Raw genomic sequence first — 22197 nt, forward strand, 5'->3', positions numbered from 1 at the left:
TTTGGGAATAAAACACATTTGGAAATATTACTAGCCGTACTAGGCCCTCTTGTATTATTAGGATATCAACAGTATGCACACTGTGGACAATTCCTATTCTACCTCCGTCCCACAGAGATGCAGCCCTCTTTTTTTTTTATTTTTTTTTTTTTTTATTGTTTTGCTCAGGGAAATCAAGAGAAACATTATTACACAGAGAGAAAAAAATAGTCATACAAGCAAAAGAAAAGGACCGAATAATCACTGCAAATTCCACATTACTAAAAAACAACTATACATCCCAAAGTACAGGGTAGAAAACACAGAGGATTACAGCTTCTTCATTAATTCTCATCAGTTTCCCAAATCGGGCTCCATACCCGGAGACCTCTTCTTTTGGCTCTTTTCCCTTTACATTTATAGAGTGCCTTCTCTAAATTAAAAACATGATGAAGTCTTGCATACCATTCCTGAAAGGAGGGTGATTCAGGATCCTTCCAATGAGTCGCAATAATTAAACGAAAAATGGCAGAAACCATGAAACAAAAATAAGCTTGGGAAGGATCCAAACATAAACTGTCATCAATCCCTATTAAAATCAGAGTAGGAGTTAGTCGTGCTAAGCCACCAGTGACTTGATTAAGAAAATTCTCTATCTTTCCTTTCAAATTATCAAGCTGATTACACCCACTGAACATGTGAATCATATCTGCCGGGCCGTAGTTGCATCTAGGGCACCGATCAGTTTCCCTTTTCCCCCAGCTAAAGAGTTTAGCAGGGGTATAGTAAAGCCTAAACAGAGTTTTAAAGTGTTGAGCTTTAAGGTTAGCTGCGAGAAATATTTTTTTTGACAGATAAAGGGACCTACAGATATCCACGTCAGGATCCCCGAGTGAATCTGCCCAAACACTTTCTGAACTGGCAATATCGTCCTGGTTGGCATTCAACAAAATTAAGTATAAATCCTTTACTCGTGGCGGCCTATACCCAAGCCAATCAAGTATCGGGATATTATCCAGTCCAATTATTTGGACCATTACTGTTTTAATAATCTCCCTGAATTGTAAATATTTGAAGAAGGGATTAGTTTCCACCCCGAATTGAATTTGAAGCACTTCAAAAGATTTTAACTCGGATTGCTCAAATAGATCTCCGATTACATTTATGCCAGCCTGTTCCCAAGTTTTCCCTAGATTATCGTAAAATAAGGGTGGGAACATAGACGAGCGCCAAATAGCATGATATCTGTGCAGCTTGGGGATCCTCATAAGTTTACCTATTTTATTCCAGACATTCCAGGCGGTTCTAACAATTTTGAACCGCGTTCTTTTGTAGTAACTCCCATCTAATTGCCTTAATAAAACACCTGGTGCATGATCCCCTAGGGCCAACTCATAGATAGAGGGAGGAGAATCCCTGCTATAAATCGCCGAAGTAATTCCTACTCCGGTTTTAGGCCGAAACAAACTAATCATTTGCTGCAACGTTACAGCCCAAAAATAATATTGCATATGGGGGATAGCCAATCCGCCACGATTTTGTGGCAGAGTCAACCACTTTATAGATCTTCTGATCTTTTTATACCCCCATATAAACTGAGAAAATATCCCGTCAATTTTTATAAAAAACTCTTTAGGGGGTTCAATTGGGATACATCTGAAAAGGTAAAAAATTTTAGGGAACATAGTCATTTTAATGGTATTAGTACGTCCTATAATAGAAATGTATAATTTATCGATACGCTTTAAATCAGTGCTAATCTTGATTAGCAGCTGTGCCAAATTAATATCCCAGATAGTTGCAACCACCGCATTTATATTTATCCCTAAGTAAATAGCCTCCGGGGACCTCCGAGCATCGTTAAACAGGGTATTACCAGAACACACAATCTTGGTTTTAGCTGTATTCAGCCTGTAGCCAGATTGACTACCGAATTCTAATGCGAGAGCCTCAATACGGACCAATGCAGCCTGGGGGTCAGGGGTGACTATGGGAATATCATCCGCATAGGCTAAAACTTTAGTGCTAAATCCCCTAACCACTATAGGTTTGATAGCCTGATCATTGAGCATAGCTCTAATTAAAGGATCTATGTACAAAGCAAAAAGAATCGGGGAGCATGGACATCCCTGTCTGGTGCCACGTGAGATCTTAATTCTCCCGGATTCCATCCCCATCATTTGTATTTTTGCGTAAGGTTGTATATACATGGCCTTTATAGCTGTCTGAATACGGGGGCCAAAGCCATTGGTGCTTAAGATCTGCCATAGGAAGGCCCACTCAACCTGATCAAAGGCTTTCTGAGCATCTAATAAGATCAAAGACATTTGACCCCCCGTCTGTTCGGTGATATCGAATAGAGAGATCACCCGACGCACATGATCAGTTGTTCCACGAGCAGGAATAAAACCATGCTGCCATGGGCTAACCAGGGAAGCTATTATTTTTGATAGTCTATTGGCTATAATTTTAGAATATAGTTTCTCGTCCGTATTTATCAAAGAAATTGGTCTATACGAGGCTGGATCTTCAGGTGGTTTCCCTTTTATGGTGCCTTTCATACATGTAAATCCAGAGAAAGCGTATGTGGGGCTGATTCCTGAAGTGCTGCAATTACTGTAAGAATTACTCATTAAACAATCCAGAAGATAAAATAATTCAATCGCTTCCTTGGTTTGTCAAAAGCTCTGTGTAAATATAGCAAGTGGGGCCTGAAGAAACATGCAGATTGCTACCAATGCGATGGGAGAGGATGTGGCTTAAAGACCAGAGCTGCCGACTTTGGAACTGAGGAACCGGGTTCGAGTCTCGGCTTCAACTCAACATTCTGTGATTCTACGCAAATCACATATTCTCCCTGTGCCTACAATAAAATAAATGAATGTGTCATTCTGTAAAGTAACTTGTGCTCATATAAAGCAATCCAATACCTTCGGTCGAGTATGCACTGTCCGCACTATAAAAAAGTTAAAAAGAAAACAAATGTAATTAACGTGTGCTTGTGATACCACAATCCTTCTAATAAGGCTTGCACTTGCCGTTCACTGTACATCGTTTGGATGCGAGAGGATGTGGCTGGGGTTAGGATGTGGCAGGTGGAGAGGAGTACGGAGCGAGTGAAAACACAAGCACTTGTGTGGATTGCTGACATGCAAAGAACAAAAACGAATCCTAAAACTGTAACAGTGGATGGACACAAGTACTTCGTCCATGCTTTGGGGGAGGGTTAAACACAAGAAGAGGCATGACACATGCATTCCATGGACAAGTGGGGACAAAGGATATGAGACCGATGGTGGAGTGAGCAAATGAGAAGCTGAGGCCCACAGATGAAACACAACACGTCTCCTCGAGACATGTCTAGCCAGAAACTAAAAATTATGTGCAGTAACCAGACGGCAACAGGCTCCATAAAACACTAAAATAAAATTGATAATGCTATTGTAACTACTGCTATGCAGAATTGGCAGAATAGCAAATTGTCAGCCCAGAATGAAGAGTAAAGGCTCAAGACAGCAGTTAAGTATGCAGTGGAAGGCAGGCAGTTTGGATGATTAGGTTACACACATTATGTGAGTGGCCTGCAAACAAACTAAAACTCTCTCCAAGACAATCTCATGTAGACCCTATACAGTCTCTTTTAGGGGAACTGCTAGAGTGCTGCTCTTTTATGCAGACAAATGTTCATTCCAAGTGGGCTCAGTGGACTTCCTTTGTGGGAGCACAGGGCAATCAGGTCTGGGAAAAGCAGTCGTATATTGAGCCAATGTATTGCTAAAGCAAGCAATCTCCCCATAAGTAATCATCATGAACTTTTCAAATAAAATGGGCCCGTACACAAAATAATTACATTTCGTGAATAACTAGCTTAACTTGGGTTCATTTGTTATTGGAATTCTGCGCCAAAGCCAACGATAACTTGTCCAGTTGTTAAACATTATTAGGGTTTATGTCCCCTTTCAAATGGTGAAGGAACTAAATCCCTGCATCCTCACTAAGATCTCACCATCTTCTCAGCCCTCTCCTTTACAGATGAAATTGATGCGGGGGGGGGAATCTGATCAACACAGAGGCATCAGGTTGTACAGACTACATGTAAAACCAGTGACCAGCATATCGAGCATGTAATATTTTTGTTATTCTGGACAAAAAAAGTAAACAAATAAACTGACTGATTAATGTCAAACTCACTTTTGCCAGATATCTTAAGTGAGAGAAGCATCACAGTTGTCAGGCATTTTAACTGGTGAAATACATCATTTCACAAATTGAAAAGCTCAAACAAAAGCTGAAGTTCAACCATCTTTCAATGGAGGGCATTTAATATCGAATCAGTGCAAAGTTTCCACTGATGAAACCAATAGATTTAATAAAAACTTTATTAAGTTTACAAATGGGGTTCAAGTGGAAAGTCCAGTTGGACCTTTAAATGGCCAATGATGCAAGTAAAGAATGACCTGGCTTCTATAATAATGAGTGAACTCATCAGGATGTGTGCTAATAAGAAGATTGGGTTGGCCTCTTATGAATAATGACTGCACAGGATAAATAGAAGCAGGTTCTAAAATTGCCAGTGTGAACATTAAATGTGTAGCAACAAGTATGGCCTGGTGGAGGTTTCAGAACACTTGTTTAGACAGAGTGTACATCAGACACTATCTATCTAGACAGGGAAGGAATATTTAAGTGGCTGGGCACAGACATGTCCCAGTGGAACAGGAGAATCCCATTTTGGTGGGACTGAACTGATGTTACATATAGAAGTTCAGTTGATCCCTCTCCCTAGGGTACAGGTAAAAAGGCCTGTGCCCTCAGTGTCCTTGCATCCTGGAGAGGAAGCAGTAGGCACCATTCACTGTGCACCCAGATGCACTTGGTGCACTCTCAGTCCAGCTAAGGCATGGGTTCTCTTGGTAAACAACTTAAATGGAGCAGCTCCACTACGTTGGCAGATGGTGGGGTCCAATAAGGGAACAAATACACGCTAGTTGGAAAGTCTAATTAAAGACATGATGAGTCAACTCTGCACTGTGCTAAGACTTTCATCCAAAGCCTGCACTTGCCTTGTGTGCACGATAAATATCTTCAGAACACAACAAAATAAAACACAGAACCAAATCTATTTGAATCATGGAATTACCTCCAGTTTTGGAAACTTCTTTCAGTTCATGGGGCTCCACCAACTCATAAGGCAGCTCTGTAAACATTTCCTGGGCACCCTACAAATAAATAAGGTGTTACAGTTAGTGACAAACGTAATGTAAGCAATCTTTATTTCTTTTATTTGTGCAACAATACATTTGGGCAAATCCATTAGGATTTTACAGTGTAGACATGGTTCTTCTGATGTGTTTCTGGATTTAAAGTAAGTCTTTTCCAAAATGCCTCCCATCACGCACTTCCAAAACTCGCATTAATTAGGGTGACTTTGTTGATTATGCACAGGTTGACACTAGGGCCGCCCGTCTGCACAGAGTATCCTGCGGGTTGGGGTATATTATACAACCTTTGCATGTACTTGTGTGTCATGCCTTCAGCACATCGGTCAGTGAGGCACTGAATCTTGAAAGTGACCATGTGTCTGTTCCAGGAGCTACCGCAGGCTTTGGAGCTGGGCTGTTACTTATTCGCTGCACTGTAGGCTAAAGAACAATCTCTCTGCTGTGTTCTGCACCTTTAATTGTTTTTCATTTTGGTAGACTGGCTGCTTGACGTACAGAGCGTTACCACAGTCTCCAGCAGTCAGTCAGTCCGTCCGTCATAATCACTTTATTTCGCCAATACGATAAATGACATTAAACTCACTATGCTATGTACAGAAAAGTTGAAAAGCTTCAAACATAAAATTACATAAAAGTATGCGGAGATAAAAAATAGATGTATTTACAATTGCATATTAAAGCATATACATTTAAAAATTTGGCAATATGACATATAAGGGGGGTTATAAACTTGCTCACGTTGACACACAACGCGTATTCTGTTTCCTCTTTATTAAAGCGTGCTGTAAAAAAGAGGCTAAACAACAGCAGATAAAGGGTTCAGCTACTGACTTTAAGAAATATAGGGCTGGGCGACACTGCCTAAATTTAAGTTGGCACATTAGCGGAGCAATGTAAGACCTCCTTTCCGCATTGTACAAACTACAGACAAATAGGAGGCCAAGAAATCATTGAGGAGAGTGGGAGTCACATGGGCCTGGCATAAGGGCATACAGGGAATGTGTATTAGATGGGTAGCCCAGCATAAGGGGTATATAATTCAACCTGAACCTAGTTAATAAAAATCTATGCTTAGGATGCGTTACAAATGTTTGATACGAGAGAGCTGTGAAATCTATTCTTGGTGTTAACAGGTATATTTTAAGGCTAGGCTTAGTCTAACTGGACTCCTGTCACTCTCTCCTCTGCTTTTGTAACAGTAGGTCTTTCAGTTCCGACCTCGAAATGGATTTACATGTGGTCATATCATCAAAGAATTTGGCCTGGCCAATACTATAAAGGCTGTTCTTAACCAACTGAAGACACTTTGCTATAGATGAGCCATTAAGCTTTAAATAGTCTCTCAGGATATCTTACGCTTCAGCTGGTCCTTTCTCCACACTGAGTGCCACAAAAGGGACGGGGCAGAAGGAATCTGGTCCGATATTAAGGGAACATCTAGTTCAAGATGGCAATTATAGGAGGAACAGGTTCTGGAAGAGCCTAAAAGGTGCTTCCAGAAGTGATCCTCTACTTGTTGTAAAGAGGTTATACTAGCGGTACCCCACACGGCAGCTCCATAAGAGGCAACAGATATTTTCTTTTCTTCATAGATCTTTATAATTACATCAATTGGTTTGGAACCAAGCTTCTTTTATAACTTTAAATTGGGCCCCTATATTTTTTCCATGAATGTCTCTTTGTCAGCCACCATATTCGACCATGTATTTTTGGAGTCAAATAGTACCCCCTAGATAACAGAAGGAATCCACCGTCTCCAACTTTCTCCCTCCTATATTCCGATTGGGTGTTATTTTTGGCCTTGGTCTTGCCACATGTATGAAAGACGGCTTCATTTACTTGGAGTTCAAGATTTTCCGTAAATGTGGTATACGTTTTAATCAGGATCTGAAGTGCATTGCAAGTCCGGGCCAGCAGCACCGTATCATCTTACTAGAGAAGTAAGGGTACTAGAGTGGAATTAATGATAGGTACGTTAGTAGTGGACTCGTCAAAACAGCTTCCACACCGTTGGTGTAAAGTGAGAACAGGAAGGGGGTGAGTACACACCCTCGCCTTATGCCACGGGAGATACCAAAGGATCTTCTTGTACTTTCGCCCTCTCTCCCATAACAGGCACACGCCATGGCACCAGAATACATCTCACGAATAAAGTTGATTATAGGTTTCTCTAGGTGAATACCTTCCTTTATGGACCATAATTTTGCATGGACCACACAATCGAAGGCAGCTGACAGGTCTATAATGGCCATATAAAGACAGCCTCCCTTGACCACAGTGTATTTGGAAATTAACAGGCCGAAGGTTAAAGCACTGGTCTATCGTCCCTTTTCTCTTTCTGTAGCCATACTGAGTGGGTGAAACAATGTTTCTTTCTTGTACCCAAACCTCTAATCTGTTCAGGAGCAGACGCCCCATTAATTTTGCAATGCTGTCGAGTATTGATATGGGCCGGTAATTTTTTGTCATGGCCTTATCCCCTTTTATAAATTGGAATATTGACGGTCTTTTTCCACCATGGTGGAACGCCAACTCGAGTAATGACATTAAAAACGTTAATAAGAAGTGGAGCCCATAATTCTTGATTGATTAAAAAGAAGTCTATAGGTACCCCATCAGGGCCAGGTGCTCTTCCTGAACTGCATTGATTCAGAGCAGTTTTCTTTTTGTCCAAGTTAAAGAATAGATATTCTTCCGATTCAGTCGCAAGGGGACTCAGTTGCAATAATGCGGCCGCGTCTAGATGCCCAAAGACCTCTCCAAAGTAAGTTGTCCAGGCCTCCTCACTGACATGTGAGTGGGTAGTAGCTTACTAGTAGTCTTTGAGGAATTAATTAATTCTGTTCTTTACCGCCTGGGTAAGCTTGTCCGAGGTCTCCTCTTTCAGAACCCTTAGTCTATTGGCTCTCGCTGTTTTATACGAGAAACTTAGCAATTTGACCATAGCTACATCTCTTGTTTTTTCTTGTAAAGCAGATTGAAGATTTTTAAGTGCCTTCGAACAGGCATCATCGAACCAGCGTGCTACTCCTGGCGCCTTAGGGATGCACATGCGTTGTAGATCATTACAAATTTCAGCTAAGATTCGTTTGAAAGCTTGGGGAACACCATTAATCAATGGGAGGGGCTCGAAGCAAGTAGAGACTTCCTTGGACATCTTTGCAACAATGGTACATGTGAATTTGGGCGCATCAACGGTTCCCCATTTAAGCACTATCCTAGTTTTTTTCCTGGTATTCACAGGCTTTGGGGTTCTTTTTCCCGGGGGAGATGTTATCGGGCCCCAAAGCACTTGACAAGTCATTGGAGCATGATCACTGAATGCATAAAACTTTGTCTTGGTGTGTGATATATGATTTCTCGTAGGTTCTGAGACCAAAATGTAATCTATTGTTGAGTTGTAAGATCAAGAGGAAAATGTGTGACCTAATTGGCCTGTGTTGATGTCGATTGAGTTAATTATAACAAGATTATTAATCACTAATAGTCTATTCAGTGTTTTGCCGAAGGCATTACGACAAAAATGATATGTTGGTCTCCCGAAACGTCAATCGGACCACACACCCCAGAATCTGCTCTGCTGCAGCTATGACCGTTAAAATCGCCCAACCATATGATATCAAGTAGTTTATGGTGGTAATTCATTGGCTGATCGATGTACATCTCAATTCTAAAATGGAGGCCATAATTCCTGCAGTCGAAGTTAATTAGGAACCAATCCCTCCCCTTGCGTCCTTCATTTAAAAGAATGTGATAGAAAGGTGAAGTATTGGGAAAGGAAATTACCTTTATCCTAGCTGCACAAGCTACTAGAGTGACCAGGCTTACACTCGAGCGACCTGCTCTGGATGGTACCGCATCGGTTTGAAATGTGCAATACCCATAAATGTGGATCTTTGCGATTTCTCATGTTTTTTGGAAACAAAGAATGTCATATTTGGAACAAGGGATAGCCAATCGTGATTACTCCTCTTCTAGTTATAACCAGTTATATTCCAAGAAATAACGCTCATGTCTTCTCTAGCATTGACTAATTCTTCCTGGTTGATAAGTGATGTAGTAGTGCACTTGAGATTAGATAGGTGAGATTTATGAGGGGAAGCAAGGAGTCAATCACATGCTTCAAGGTCAGTCAATGTAGCGTATCTATTTCTGATGAAAGTAGGTGGACTAGCCATACGATTGTGTCAGTTGGGACTGCATCTCAAACTGGGCCTCACAAGAGTGCTAGATATGGGCTTTGTGGTATGTAGAAAAAGCCCAATGGAAAGGTAAAAATCTGAGTTTCAAACCGTGGGGTATCGGGCAGGATATTAAATAGAAACTCAACCAAGCGTTTGCTATTAAAGTTGACAACTATACAATACCCTCTAATAGATTTTGGTCTATAGCCCACCCAAGTCAATCATCTGGCCGTGATGATATGGATATATAGGTTAGGATGACCCATTTAAAATTTTGTAAGCCAATGTAAGACCTTGTCCATCAGCTGCTCCACGATTTCCTTCTGAGTCACTTTCAGTTCAGGGATATTGGTGAGGACAATAACAAGGGGGCAATATCTGGGTGGGAGTTCTAATCGTCCATCTTGCACAAAATTCGAGCTACACTGGGAGCTCTTAGAGGAATAAGCTAGGCCCCCTGCAGCTCCGCTCGAATCCTTGATGTGATCAGCTGTATTAATTCTAGCAAGTTCCACTTTCCTCAAATAGCAGGCCGCTCCTGGAATGAGGTGATTAATTAACGGGGGATTATTGGAATCCAGAGCCCCAGGTTGACTACAAATTAAGCCAGAGCTTCCACCGATGTGCCTGGGATTAAGTTTAATAGAGTTACAGAAGAACAAGTGCTTGAGGCTTCGGCTGTATAATGGGTTGGACACTCCCACGGTGTTTGCAAATGTCTTGGGGTTTGTGGGTAGCTAGGATTATCCGCTTGGATACTTCTGTGTCCAGGCCGCTCGTTCCTCGATTCAATGTCGAGGATGAGTTTTATATTCTCCTCTATTTTAGATAGTCTAGTCAGGATAGGCTGCAAAAGGGTGTTAAATAATTGTTCCAACTTCTGGTACAAAAAATCATCAGGGAGCAGTTATTGTAGAGCACCCTCAATTTTGAAGCCCGAGGTAGGTCCTTAGGCATGTTTTTGGGCGTTTTGCTGTACTTAGTCTCAGGTGCAATCTTAGACCTCCCTCTTTTCCTTTTACCCGGGGGTTCCACTAAAGGGTTACCAGCTGATCTAGGGGATTTGGAATAGGTAGTCGAAGCCGACGTGCATGGAGATTTATTATAAGACATTTGCGGACTCTTTTTCCTTTATGGACTAGTCCTGGAACTTTGAGGGCTAAAATAGGAAATCTTACCATCTCTAAGGAGAGGAGGCACTCTATAATCTCAATTTCTTTGGAAATCACGTCTGCTGCCCTGGTCAGGAAGGAGTCCAGCATGTTGATAATTTCTACGCCTAATTCAGGCGCCCTTGATTTCATTTTGACCATGATTTAGTTGAGTACACACTGCAATTTAGCCTCAAATGTTAGGGGGTGGCCCAACCTAGCCTCCTCCAGGTGATGACGGGCTTGGACGGGCCCGCCCTTGGCCAGGGCTTCGCACATGTACGTCTCTGCGTGTGTCGCGGACCGTGGGCCATCATCATGCTTTTCAGCGTGTTCAAGGTGCAGGGAAAGATGGGATATGCAGTTCCCAGCGGTGCCCAGAAGTGTTGCCCGGATTCCCCCAGCAGAATGAGGCAATCCGGCAGTCCTGGCAGAGTTGATGGTGGCAACGTAAGCCGTGGGTCGGCGTCGAGTTTTTCATTGCGTTCATAGCACAAGGGGAGATGGGATATGCAGTCCACAGGGGCGCCCAGAAGTGTGACACGTTCCCCCCAGTAGAATGAGGCAATCCAGCAGTCCTGGCAGAGCTGATTGCGGCTTGTCATTTTAACACCACCTCATACCTCTAATCTACTACCAGACACTCACTCTCCCCTTATCTCACTCCTGCAAGTTACTGCTTTCTCCTTTTGCGACAGTTTTGCCGTCTGTCTGATCTGTGTAATTTCGCTCCCTCGCGCTCCAGAAATAAAGGATGCAAAAAAATAAGTGCTGATCCTCACAAATAAGTGCTGGTGCCCCCCACTGGCATCCACCGACTAAGATTAAGCACTGTGCCCCAGTGCTGTTCAGCAGGTCAAAGCAGCAAATCTTGACCAGCTTATCTCTGTTGAGACCTCAAGCCCCATTATTGGACCATCTGGCTACACCCACCTGTCCACCTTCAATGAGCCTGTCACGTTGTCAAACAACGATTTATTTGAAATTATTAAGGTAAACATACTTTTTTTTCTTAATTATTAATAAATCAGTTTTTATATTCAATTCAGGTGCCCTCGTTCACCCCGTCATTAATATGTGCATTTGAAATCAAGCATGTGTTCTCACCATATGGTTTCTGTGTTCCACCTCCACGAACCAGCTCATTAGCAAGCTCTGGTTTCATGTCAGGCAAAGCAGTAACTATTGGACCCCCAGACTAGCGTCCTGTTTGAATTTTTTCAATAGAGTTTTTTTGACGAAGTAGTGTGGCCACAAACACGGTTTTCCTCAGTACAACTCATTTATAATAATAATTTTGCCGCTGATATATTCTCTTTCTGTAGAGTTGCTGTAAATTCTAACAGGTGCATTTTTTATAGTGTCTTCGTCAAAAAGCAAATTGAATTAACATTTTGGATTTTAAACATTCTTGTATTTTCCTTTCTGTGCACTTTCTTAGGAAATAAAATGCACCCTAAATGGCTTCTTTTATTCTGTCCCTTTTTCATAAAATGCATAACAAATTTGCGCATTATCCTCGAGCAGTCTAATTTTAGTAAACGCGCTGTTCCCATTCCTGCACATCAACTTAAAATGTATATTTAATAAATGTAGATTATGTTTTCAAATTGGCTGATGACTAAAAGAAATAAATTAATATACTTTGGTGAAGTCATTGGTCTCCTTTAGGCTGATCACGGTATGGTTTTTTGGGGCTAGCGTGAGCCGCACGTAAAGAGACTTGCACAGTGCCACAACAGGAGTGAATGGTTTGCAATTGCCCATCCGCCATCTAATGTCGACACTGGAGCTGGGGCTTCCCTCCTCAGCCCCTGGCTACTTTGCTCTGATATCACAAGGAAGCTTTTGGGTCTGCGGTGAGACGACTGTCACTCTGATGCCATGTCACAAGCTGCTTTTAAAAGACTGTTAGAAATCGGGCTCTAGTTGGAAGAGGTATGCACCCTGTCCAAGTAGAGACCACAATCCTAGTCAGGGCAAGTCAGATACACACCATTAATTATCCTGTGCTCACCCTCTGGTAGCTTGGCACTGAACAGGCAGGACTAACTTGGGAGGCAATGTTTAAAGTATTTGTGCAACACAACACACGGTAACACAATGAAAACATTACAAAGAGTACACACCAGGATAGAAAAATACATATGATTTTTATAAATCAAACAAAACCAGAACGACAAAAATTCAATGATTGTAAAGATGTGAATTTTTAAAGATGAAATGTAAAAATAGCGCTTAGAAGCAATAAGAGCCTATGAGAGTTATCTGGTTGCACTGGACTGTTGCAAAGACAAGAGTTCAGGCCGACTGCGATGGCGCGCAGGCCAGGTACAGGAGCCATGTAGGCTGCTGAACACAATACCTTGAATCCTGGCTGCAACAGCGCGATGCGGGGTGCAGCCGAGTGATGCGTCTATTTCCTTCACATAGTGGCAGCGATTGTGGCGGTTCCAAAGCCAATGGGCCGAGTCGAGAGGTGTTGGTTCCGTAGAGGATGCACTGTGTTTCTCCAAGCAGTCGAGGGGATATGTTGCTCTTCCCACACTGCAGAGGGGACGATGCGTTGGTTCTGATGCATCAGTTCTTTAACACAATGCACTAGTTCCTTATGCAATGCGCGGATTCTGCTTCAGCAACAGCATCGATGTCGGTTCTGTTACACGCAGACAAGAGATGTGTCTATTCGAGTGGAGCAAGCACGTGGGTTCCTTTTCCAATGGGCCAGGCAGAGAAGCCGGTGGTAGGACTTTAATATCCCCGAGTCTCAGAAAATAGGAGGCAAGCTAACAAACCCTAGAAGATCACTTTGGGTTCAAGGCAGAGTCTAGCTCTTTCTCAGCAGAGTCAGAGGGCAGCAGGGGAGAACAGTAGAGAAGCAGTTCTTCCAGAGCAGCTGTCCGGCAGAAAAAACAGTCCTTGTAGCAGCGCAGCAGTTCTTTAGACTGAGGTTCTTTAGAAGTCCAGAAGTGTCTGATTTACTTATATCAAGTTGTGCCTTTGAAGTGGAGGTGACTTCAAAGAAGGGTCTTTGAAGTGTACACATGCCCATTTCATTCCAGACCTGGCTCCAGACTCACTACTGGGGGAATTCAACTCTTTGTGTGGGGACAGGACACTGCCTATTCAGGTGTGTGCGCTCCTCCCTCCCATCCTGCCCAGGATGAGCCATCAGGATACAGATGGGCAATCATACACATCTAGCCTTCCTTTGTGTGCGGCGGTCTAGAGGGAATGCACAAAGTCAAACTGTCACCCACCACATACGTGTATTGGAGACAGGCTGAGGTTTAAGTGCCATTTCTAAAACAGTAACGTTAAATCCAAATTTACCAGTAAAGAGCATTTATCATTACCATTCCAAAGATATAAAACATGATAGAGCCACTCCTTTCCAATCAGGAATTATAGCTTACAAGTGTAATAAGAAATTCCCAGTGTTAACCTATGAGAGGAGTAGGCCTCACAGTAGTGAAAAACGAATTTGGGTATTTTTCACTACCAGAACATGCAAAACTAGCTTTTACTCACACAGCACCCTGCCCTATGGGCACCTAGGGCCTACCTTACGGGTTACTTGTGTGTAATAAAAGAGGAGTTTAAGGCTTCGCAAAGGGTTTTAAATGGCAAGTCAAAATGGTGTAAAACTGCACACGCAGGCTCTACAGTGGCAGGCTTGAGACATGTTTCAAGGGCTACCTGTGTGGTTAGCACAATCAGTGTTGCAGGCCCACTAGCAGCATTTACTTTGTAGGCCCTGGGCACAGTGTGTACACTCTACTAGGAACTTACAGATGATTTAAATATCTCAATTGAGGATATACCAAATGTAGCCTTGTTTAGGGGAGAAGAACGAGCACTTTATTACTGGTCAGCAGTAGTTAAGTGCTCAGAGTCCTTAGGCAAACAAAAAGATTCAGCAAAAAGAGAAGTTAAGCAGGCAAAACATTTGGAGAAAGACCACCCTAACGCTGACAAGCCTAACAAGAACTAGAACACAGAGAGGGCTCTTCCAGCGCTCCAAAACTTGAACCCCAGCAACTGTGCTTGGGGTCAGTGTTTGACTGCAGACATGCAGTGGGAGTGTAAATAACCAACAGCAAGATCTAAACTGTTGACCAATTACCGCAATGACAGCAAAAATTGGACAATGTGTGATCACTTTTTATTGCTGTCCCATGTAGGATTTGGTCTCTTAAAATCACATGCTCAAACGATCCCAGACCTGAAAGCGGCAGCAGATCACTGCTTGAAACTGTGCACCTCAGAGACTCTAGCCTTTTCCATCCCAAATTTGAGGGTTCATCTGGTGGTGTGGCTGGGAAACGTAACTCAAATAAGACATAAAACTGAAGAAAGAGAACCAAAGGATCTGTGAAAGTACAGAGCTCAACAAAACAAGTTCTACGCTCTGCATCTCAGCCTTCAATGGATGCCAGCCCAGCACCTGTGTCCCATTCTCCACTATATACAGAGGTGTTTCTAAATACACTTTGTGTCTAATACTCAAAACAAATACAATCCAGTCATGAAATTGGACACGAAATCATCAAAAAAGGACTGCCAACAACAGCCCTTTTCAGGAGTAATCTGGGGATAAACCTGTGCCAGGCCTCATCTTTGGCCTTATTGATCAACATTGCCTTAAGCTTTTCTGCTACTTTTCAATTGTCGAAACCTCCAAAGGTTTATCATCTCCGGTGTACAGCCGGTGCTTAACTTTAGTTTAAGCAGATGAGGATTCATACTCTTTGAGTTGACTAACAACATGTTTTCATATTCAGATTGCTCACTACCGACAGACATTTCACAGAAACTTTCATTTTGGACAACAAACTACCTCGCAGGAATTATGCATATTGCACTCGTACACTAACTATGATGTTTATTTGGCAGCTCCTGACTCATTGTCATTAACCTTGACTAAGTCCTTGTTGGACGAAACATGTGTCAGCTGTTCATCCATACCAGGTTGCTTCTCCTTATTACTTGTTGCCAATGGAACGTTTGGAAATCCAAGAAAAACAATAAAACAATAGTATTGGACCACATAATAGTCATTGAGATCTATCTCATTACAATTGTATCTGCTTACTGGTCTGTGTGTTTCAACATTTCCCTTGTACCGTTATTGAGCAACAGAATGCACCACATCGGTCTAGAACACCCATTGGTAGCAGATTGTTTTATTGCAATAGCACCAGTAATTGTTGGATAAATTCCTACTAGATCGTTTCTCCTGGTTACATATTACTTATTCACACTGCATTTGTCGGGGATGTGCAACATATGTTTCTCTTTTACCATTGTTATAGTACTCCTGTTTGGCCTTGCAAATACTCCCAACGATGCAGGTCACAGGAAAAAAAATATTTGGGGTGAGGACGCCATCGATAAATGGGCTTTCCATGCCTTTTGATTATTCCTCTGAACTGAAAATCAGAAGATGAAAGACCCCGTTACAAAGGATGTCCTCAAGACAATGGGGGTGCCAGACATGTACCACTAATAGAATTAGAGGGTTCTAAAATAGGACCGTGATAAAATACTAAATTGCAATACACTTCAAATAAAATTATCACTCACAATGAGACTCCACCAACCACACGGTGGCGCCCGCTGGGCTACCTTAAGTGTAGTTCAGCGTCTTCAGTACATTCATGTACAGGTGACTTATATCAAATACAAGACAGAAATTTCCAAGACACCTGAAAACTGACTGTACACTAGATTTAAAGGTAGAACCTTCCCACGCCATCTCCTCAGCATGAGAGACTCAGATTGTAAAATTTAGCAGCCGTTGCCACCCTCTAGCTCAGCATGAGTTGGGCTGAGGAGATGTTGGTGGTTGTCCGCAGTAACAGAGCATCAAGCTTTGTTTGTTTCTTCCACTGAAGCGTGTGTCCTGGGTTGCAGCCGCTCTTCTGCTCTCTTTGCCACAGAATACCAAGGGATTCTCATGTAAGATTTGATTGATCGAGTTCATGCTGCAGGTGTGTGAGTGACCCATGACCTGGCACAGTATCAATGTCACTAGAAGAACCTCGGGATTCTGAGCTTGCTGGCTCATGCTGCTCCTGGACTTGGAACTCATTGTCAGGAACTGCCCTAGTGAACCAAGCACACTTATTGTCACCAGCCATGCTCAATAACCACAGCTTCTAACCCCCTACCAGTCTTGACTGCAGGATTCTGGATTTAGAAGGGCTATTAAGAAGCACTGTGGGGCCATGTAGAAGCATGGAGGACGCTGGCAAAACTATGGAGATCTGTCAAGACTATGACAACAACTGTTGAAGATGGACATGTCTATGAAATGATAGTAACTTCTCTTGTAATGTTGGATCTAGTGGATCCAACCTATAGCTATGCCTAACACACATTTTTCTGTCTTTACCTTTAAACTACCTTCTGAGAGGAGCTTGCATTCTCTGTCACTAGTTGTAGTGGAGTGTTGTGGCATACCTGGCTGTTAAATTATTGATGGATGATGTGTTACCATCATCTGTCCTCCTCAATGAACTCATCTATCCACGCAAAAGGATATTACAGGACACTGGTGATACTTGCAGGATCCCATTCTTAGTTCTCTCCCAAAATATTTTCGAGCATCCATAGCACATGGTTCAGTTTAATAGATTTTGTAGTGTTACTCTTCAAACGTTTAGAGTATTTTAAGAAACCTTTAAAGGGGGTTAGGAGTTGTCTTTGGGTAGTTTCAAAAGCATGGAGAACGCTTTTTAAAAACCGTGTAAGTAGAAATTATCAAAATAATATATACTTTTATAGTCATGTAAGAACAGTTCTCATGAATTTGAGAAAACTGGCCACAGTTGCATTTCAATGCACACTGGGTCAGTCACATTGATTAAAATACAATAGGGTATGAACAGAATTTTACATGGGACTTGTAGTTTCTAATAATTATTTAAAGAAAAGGCTTGGTGCATTTAAAGCATGTTAAGCAGTCATATAAGACTGTCGTATAGTAGAGTATGAGGAAAACACACAAAAATGAGAATGATTTGAAAATTCAATTAGGAAGATGGTGATTTTATAACGGGTTGGTATCAATAAACGTGAGGATATGCTCAGACTGATCCAGCCACATGCTAAATGACAATATAATTGAAGTATTCCCTGACATGTGATTGGTTCTGGACCAGCCCTATTTTTCTAGAGACCTGCACTAATTCCTTACCCTTATTAATCAATTAGTATTTTAGCATTTCCATTGTGATTTCTGCACCTCTTGTTGAGGCTTCAAAGCACTTTACAAGTAGTCTACTAGAAGGACCCAATCTTACAGAGCATGGATGTTGATGGGTGTTTGTTGTGGTGTCATCTAAAGTGTAGAGATGTATTGTTTTGTGCGAGTGCCTTGAGAGTTTGCTTCAATTTTGTCACAGCAGCATGTACACATGAAACATAAGGCGGTGCACAAAAGTGAATGTATCATTAACTGTCAACAGTGTAACTTTTAGCAGAGCCCAAGTCTTTGCTCGTGACCTGCATTAGCTTTGACATTCATTATTCTTTATGGTGGCGAGACGCAAGATTTACCTGACAGGACAAGAGAAGGCACACCCCTTGAACGGGAAATGGTTGGGGTCAGATATGCCACAAAATTAGACAAACTCCTGAAGGCACTGTTAGACAACCAGTAAATCACTTTATGGAGACCCTTTATGCACCAGCAGTAGATCTATTTGAAGAATGCATCCAGGAGTAGTAGAAGTCCAAAGACCATGGAGGTACATTAATGCCAGGGTAAGATCATTACTGTACATCGTAGTGAAATCCAGCTTAGTGGTGTGCACTCCACTATTGCATCCAGATACTGATGGAAATGGAAAAATGTACTCTGTAATCTCAGAAGTTAGGGATCAACATTTGGCAGCAGAAAGGGGATTGGATTTCAAGTGAAACAATCATGTCAACAAGGACAAATGTGTCAGAAAATCTATTCTGGCTTGCTTAATTAATCACAAACAGGCTGCATTTTACAAAATGTTATGGGATCAAGGCAATTGCTGCAGAGATCTTTGTGTTCCAAGCAGCTTTAAAGAGATAAAATTGGTAAAATAACCCTGGGGGATAAGGCACTTGAATGGAATATTTATATTTTCTCTAGTCACAGCTGCAGCATAGAGTGAATGTGCCTGCTGAACAGTAAAACATAACATTTGCACTACGCTTGAAAAATCTATTGCATTTACTATATCTTAAAAGGGGCTTACATCCCACCCACTTACTTTTTATTTGTTGCTGTGTTTGCCACTTACTTTTTGTCCTTTTCTATTGGCTGCAACATACAATTCCCGGTTTCTTCCTCCTGAGTTTCTTCTATCAGTGTCTCATGGTCCAAGTACGTTTTAAATCAGCTTTTATGGAACTCCTTTTCATTTATATTTTGCTTGTCTTGTTTACTTAATCTCCCCTTGGCTGCACGCATTTCAAGTGTGCTTGTTTTTTTTCACCCTGAAAGCCTCTGAGCCGCCGCCCCACCCTTCCATTTCCCCGTAAGCCCCACCAGTAGTGAATGCTCAGTGAAAGAGGAGACGTATTTGTTATTCCTCTGCATTGGACTTCCATCCCTTGACAGGCCAGTTCCTCAGTACGCTAAGTTTTTAACCGAAGAGGCACTAGGTCCTCACCAGCACAACGAAAGATGCTACTCTGGCATCCAGAACATGATGGCCCCTTTGTGATCAATATGGTATGCTCACATTTATGTAAGCACGCATGCTCGGCTTGCTGTGCACTGCCCTCCCTGCCACAGGCAATTTACTTTAGCTGTTGCCGGGCCCTGCAGGCCGACCTGTTGCTAGGGTGATGTCCCTGTATCTTTGGTGATACGCAATTACATGCTGTGGTGCTGGCTTTAACAAAAAATTCGGATCTGGCTAGGGATACACTTGTGAATGTGGCGGCGGGTGGTGCCATTCAGTGACACTGCTCTTGGACAAGAAAAACAAATAACACAAGAGAATGGCTCAGACTCCCATGGGATTGGTCACCTGTTGTTCAAGGCATGCCGGCAGCTACAGACTAGGTTTGGATTGTTTTGTTGATTCAGCGCTGTGCCCCCAGGCAAATGGCTATGCCCAGTTCACAGGCTGATCCCTGGACTAGTGATGGTGATTGTAGGGGATAGCAGGTGAGGACGATGCAGAAAGTTTGCCGAGAAGAACATACATCTCCCGGTCTCTCCAGCCCCATAGCATTTCACGGGTCAGATTGTATTTCTAGTAGGAAGAATACCTTATACTTGGCTACAGTTCTAGAGAAATTTCTCACAGGCAGGTCTGGCTGGGGCGGGCCAAGTCAAATGCACTGTTTAAAGCGCCAGTGCCGGCCAGCCCTGATTAGTATACCATTGAGTATGTGATTCCTTCCAGTGGGGAAAGAGGGATTTGTCAACAGGTGTATGTTGAGAGGACACTATACATGCACTCAGCTTTTCTTTTATTGAAGATTGTATGGGATTATGGTTAGGGAAACTACTGGGGGGGGGGGGGGGGAGTATTAAGGTTACTGCAGCTCGAAGTCCCCAGCCTTTGTATTGCAGTTTAGAAACTGCAGGCAAGAGACATGTTAGTAACATACAAGCAGCAGACCTGCCAGATGGCGGATATGTGAAGCATCACAAGCTTTGCTCACCACATGTGCATACACATTTCCTGCAATTAAAAATTCTGCAATCCTGCCACAAAGTGTTCGACTGTGCTGGGACCATGTGTCCATTGATATATGAGGTGGGTGTCACTGCGCTTCAGAACATAAATTGATATTCTGTCCAACTGTGAATAAAATACTTTCATTAACGTGTTACCTTGGAGATACCCGAAAATCACCTGTATTTTATACAGACAAAGGTGACAACACTAGGAGTAGTAGTGAAAGTGATAGCATATGCCTCATTCCAGCACTGATGACATCAAAGGGTTGACTCCTTCTTTCACAGTTAAGCCTGCACTATCCACCCATTTGCTGGGCAGGCATTAGGAGCAGGGCAAGTAATAACAAGCATTGGCATAGCCAATAGGTCTCGCATTTGGGACCTTATGTGTTTAGCCAGAACTTTTGGCTATGTTGTGGAGCATTGCGGCTGCTGTGCATTATGTTGAAAAGTTATATTAAAAAGTGTGAAGCATTTTTGTTACCTTTATACAAACAAAGACGACATTATATACAACTGAAAAAACTGATTAAAAAAAGATTTTAACATAAAAAATGTCTTCTACTTTTTTGGTACTTGCACTGCTGCCAACTTTTTCCTGCACTGAGTGGTATTGTGTGGAGTGTATGTTGCATTCAGTTGAGTGTAATTATGTGGTGTGTAATTATGTGGCACTGAGTGGTATTTGGAGTGTATGTTGCATTGAGTGCAATGTAATTATGTAGCATATAATTATGTGGCACTGTGTGGTATTATGTGGAGTGTATTTATGTTGCATTGAGTAGAGTAAGTATGTGGAGTGTAATTATATGGCACTGAGTGGTATTATGTGGAGTGTATTTATGTTTTATTGAGTAGAGTGTAATTATGTGGCACTGAGTGGTATTATGGGGAGGGTATGTTGCATTTCAGTAGAGTGTAATTATGTGGCGTGTAAGTATGTGGCACTGAGTGGTATTATTTGGAGTGTATGTTGCATTGAGTGAAGTGTAATTATGTAGCATATAATTATGTGGTACTGTGTGGTATTATGTGGAATGTATTAGACCTATTGCATTGCAGATGCTTCTTCCATTACTGGTGCGCAGACCTACGTACCTATGCATCAGTAGAGTCCCAAAGTGGCTGAGAAGGAGCGACCCTTGCGTCCGGCTCCCGTCAGGCTGTCGTCACCTTAAGGCGACGACGCGTTCTCCAGTGCTAACTTGTCGGTCTATGGGGTCTTACTCTGCACTTCTGAGATTGTAGTTCCTGCGACTCTGAGAATTTGTAGAGACAGCCAGAGAAAGAGAGCTACAGCCTGCTTTGCTGCTGAGTTACGCTCACCCAGAGTGAACCATCTTTCATTGACTGGATCTTAATTGCATTTATTTAGCGCCTTGTAGCTCTGCGGGTTCTTCCGAACGCTTACCACAGAGAACGAATGAGGGAAACTGGGTAGGGGGAGAGGACTTGTGGATGAGCGTGAATTCCACCCGGCGGGTTTCAAAGCGCTAGTTGGAAAATAATAAAAGATTCTGGATGAGTTTGAAAGTGAGACAATGCCAAAGGGGGGGGGGGGGGGGGTGTTGCAAAGTCACCCTGTGCCCTGGGCACCCCCCAACTTTTTGCTGACTGGAACTGGTGGTAACTGACTCTGACTGACCCTGGGCTCTGCCTAACCAGGCCCAGGGCCAGTGCCAAGCTGAAAGGAACACATTAGATGTATATAATAGGGCAGGGGATTGAAACTACCTAGAGGTTCCCAGTACCCTGGGGTATGGTAGTATAGAGGCCAGCAGCTTTTTCTGCACTAGCATGTGTGCAGTGCTGAAGCCTGAGGTCAGTTTAAAAGCAGCACTGGGTGCCAGGACTGCTTTGAAACAGTAAATTGCTGGCCAAATTCGACTTTGATGCTAGGAATACAGTAGAAGGAGAATCTCCAATATTTCTACAGATTCAGAACCCCTAAAGTCTCCCCTAGTTGCACAGGGGGTGGG

At 42.5% G+C, this 22197-nt stretch overlaps 1 protein-coding gene across 1 annotated transcript in view; it reads right to left on the reverse strand.

The window, feature by feature from the left end:
* Positions 1-22197, reverse strand: part of AASS (aminoadipate-semialdehyde synthase) — a 417355-nt gene that overhangs the window by 258323 nt on the left and 136835 nt on the right. The window contains exon 7 of the mRNA XM_085654183.1: positions 5120-5198. Within this exon, the coding sequence (XP_085510309.1) occupies positions 5120-5198 (79 nt within the window). The remainder of the gene's footprint in view (positions 1-5119; positions 5199-22197) is intronic.

Source organism: Triturus cristatus, chromosome 4_1, assembly GCF_964204655.1.
Source record: "Triturus cristatus chromosome 4_1, aTriCri1.1, whole genome shotgun sequence".
Classification (NCBI taxonomy): domain Eukaryota; kingdom Metazoa; phylum Chordata; class Amphibia; order Caudata; family Salamandridae; genus Triturus; species Triturus cristatus.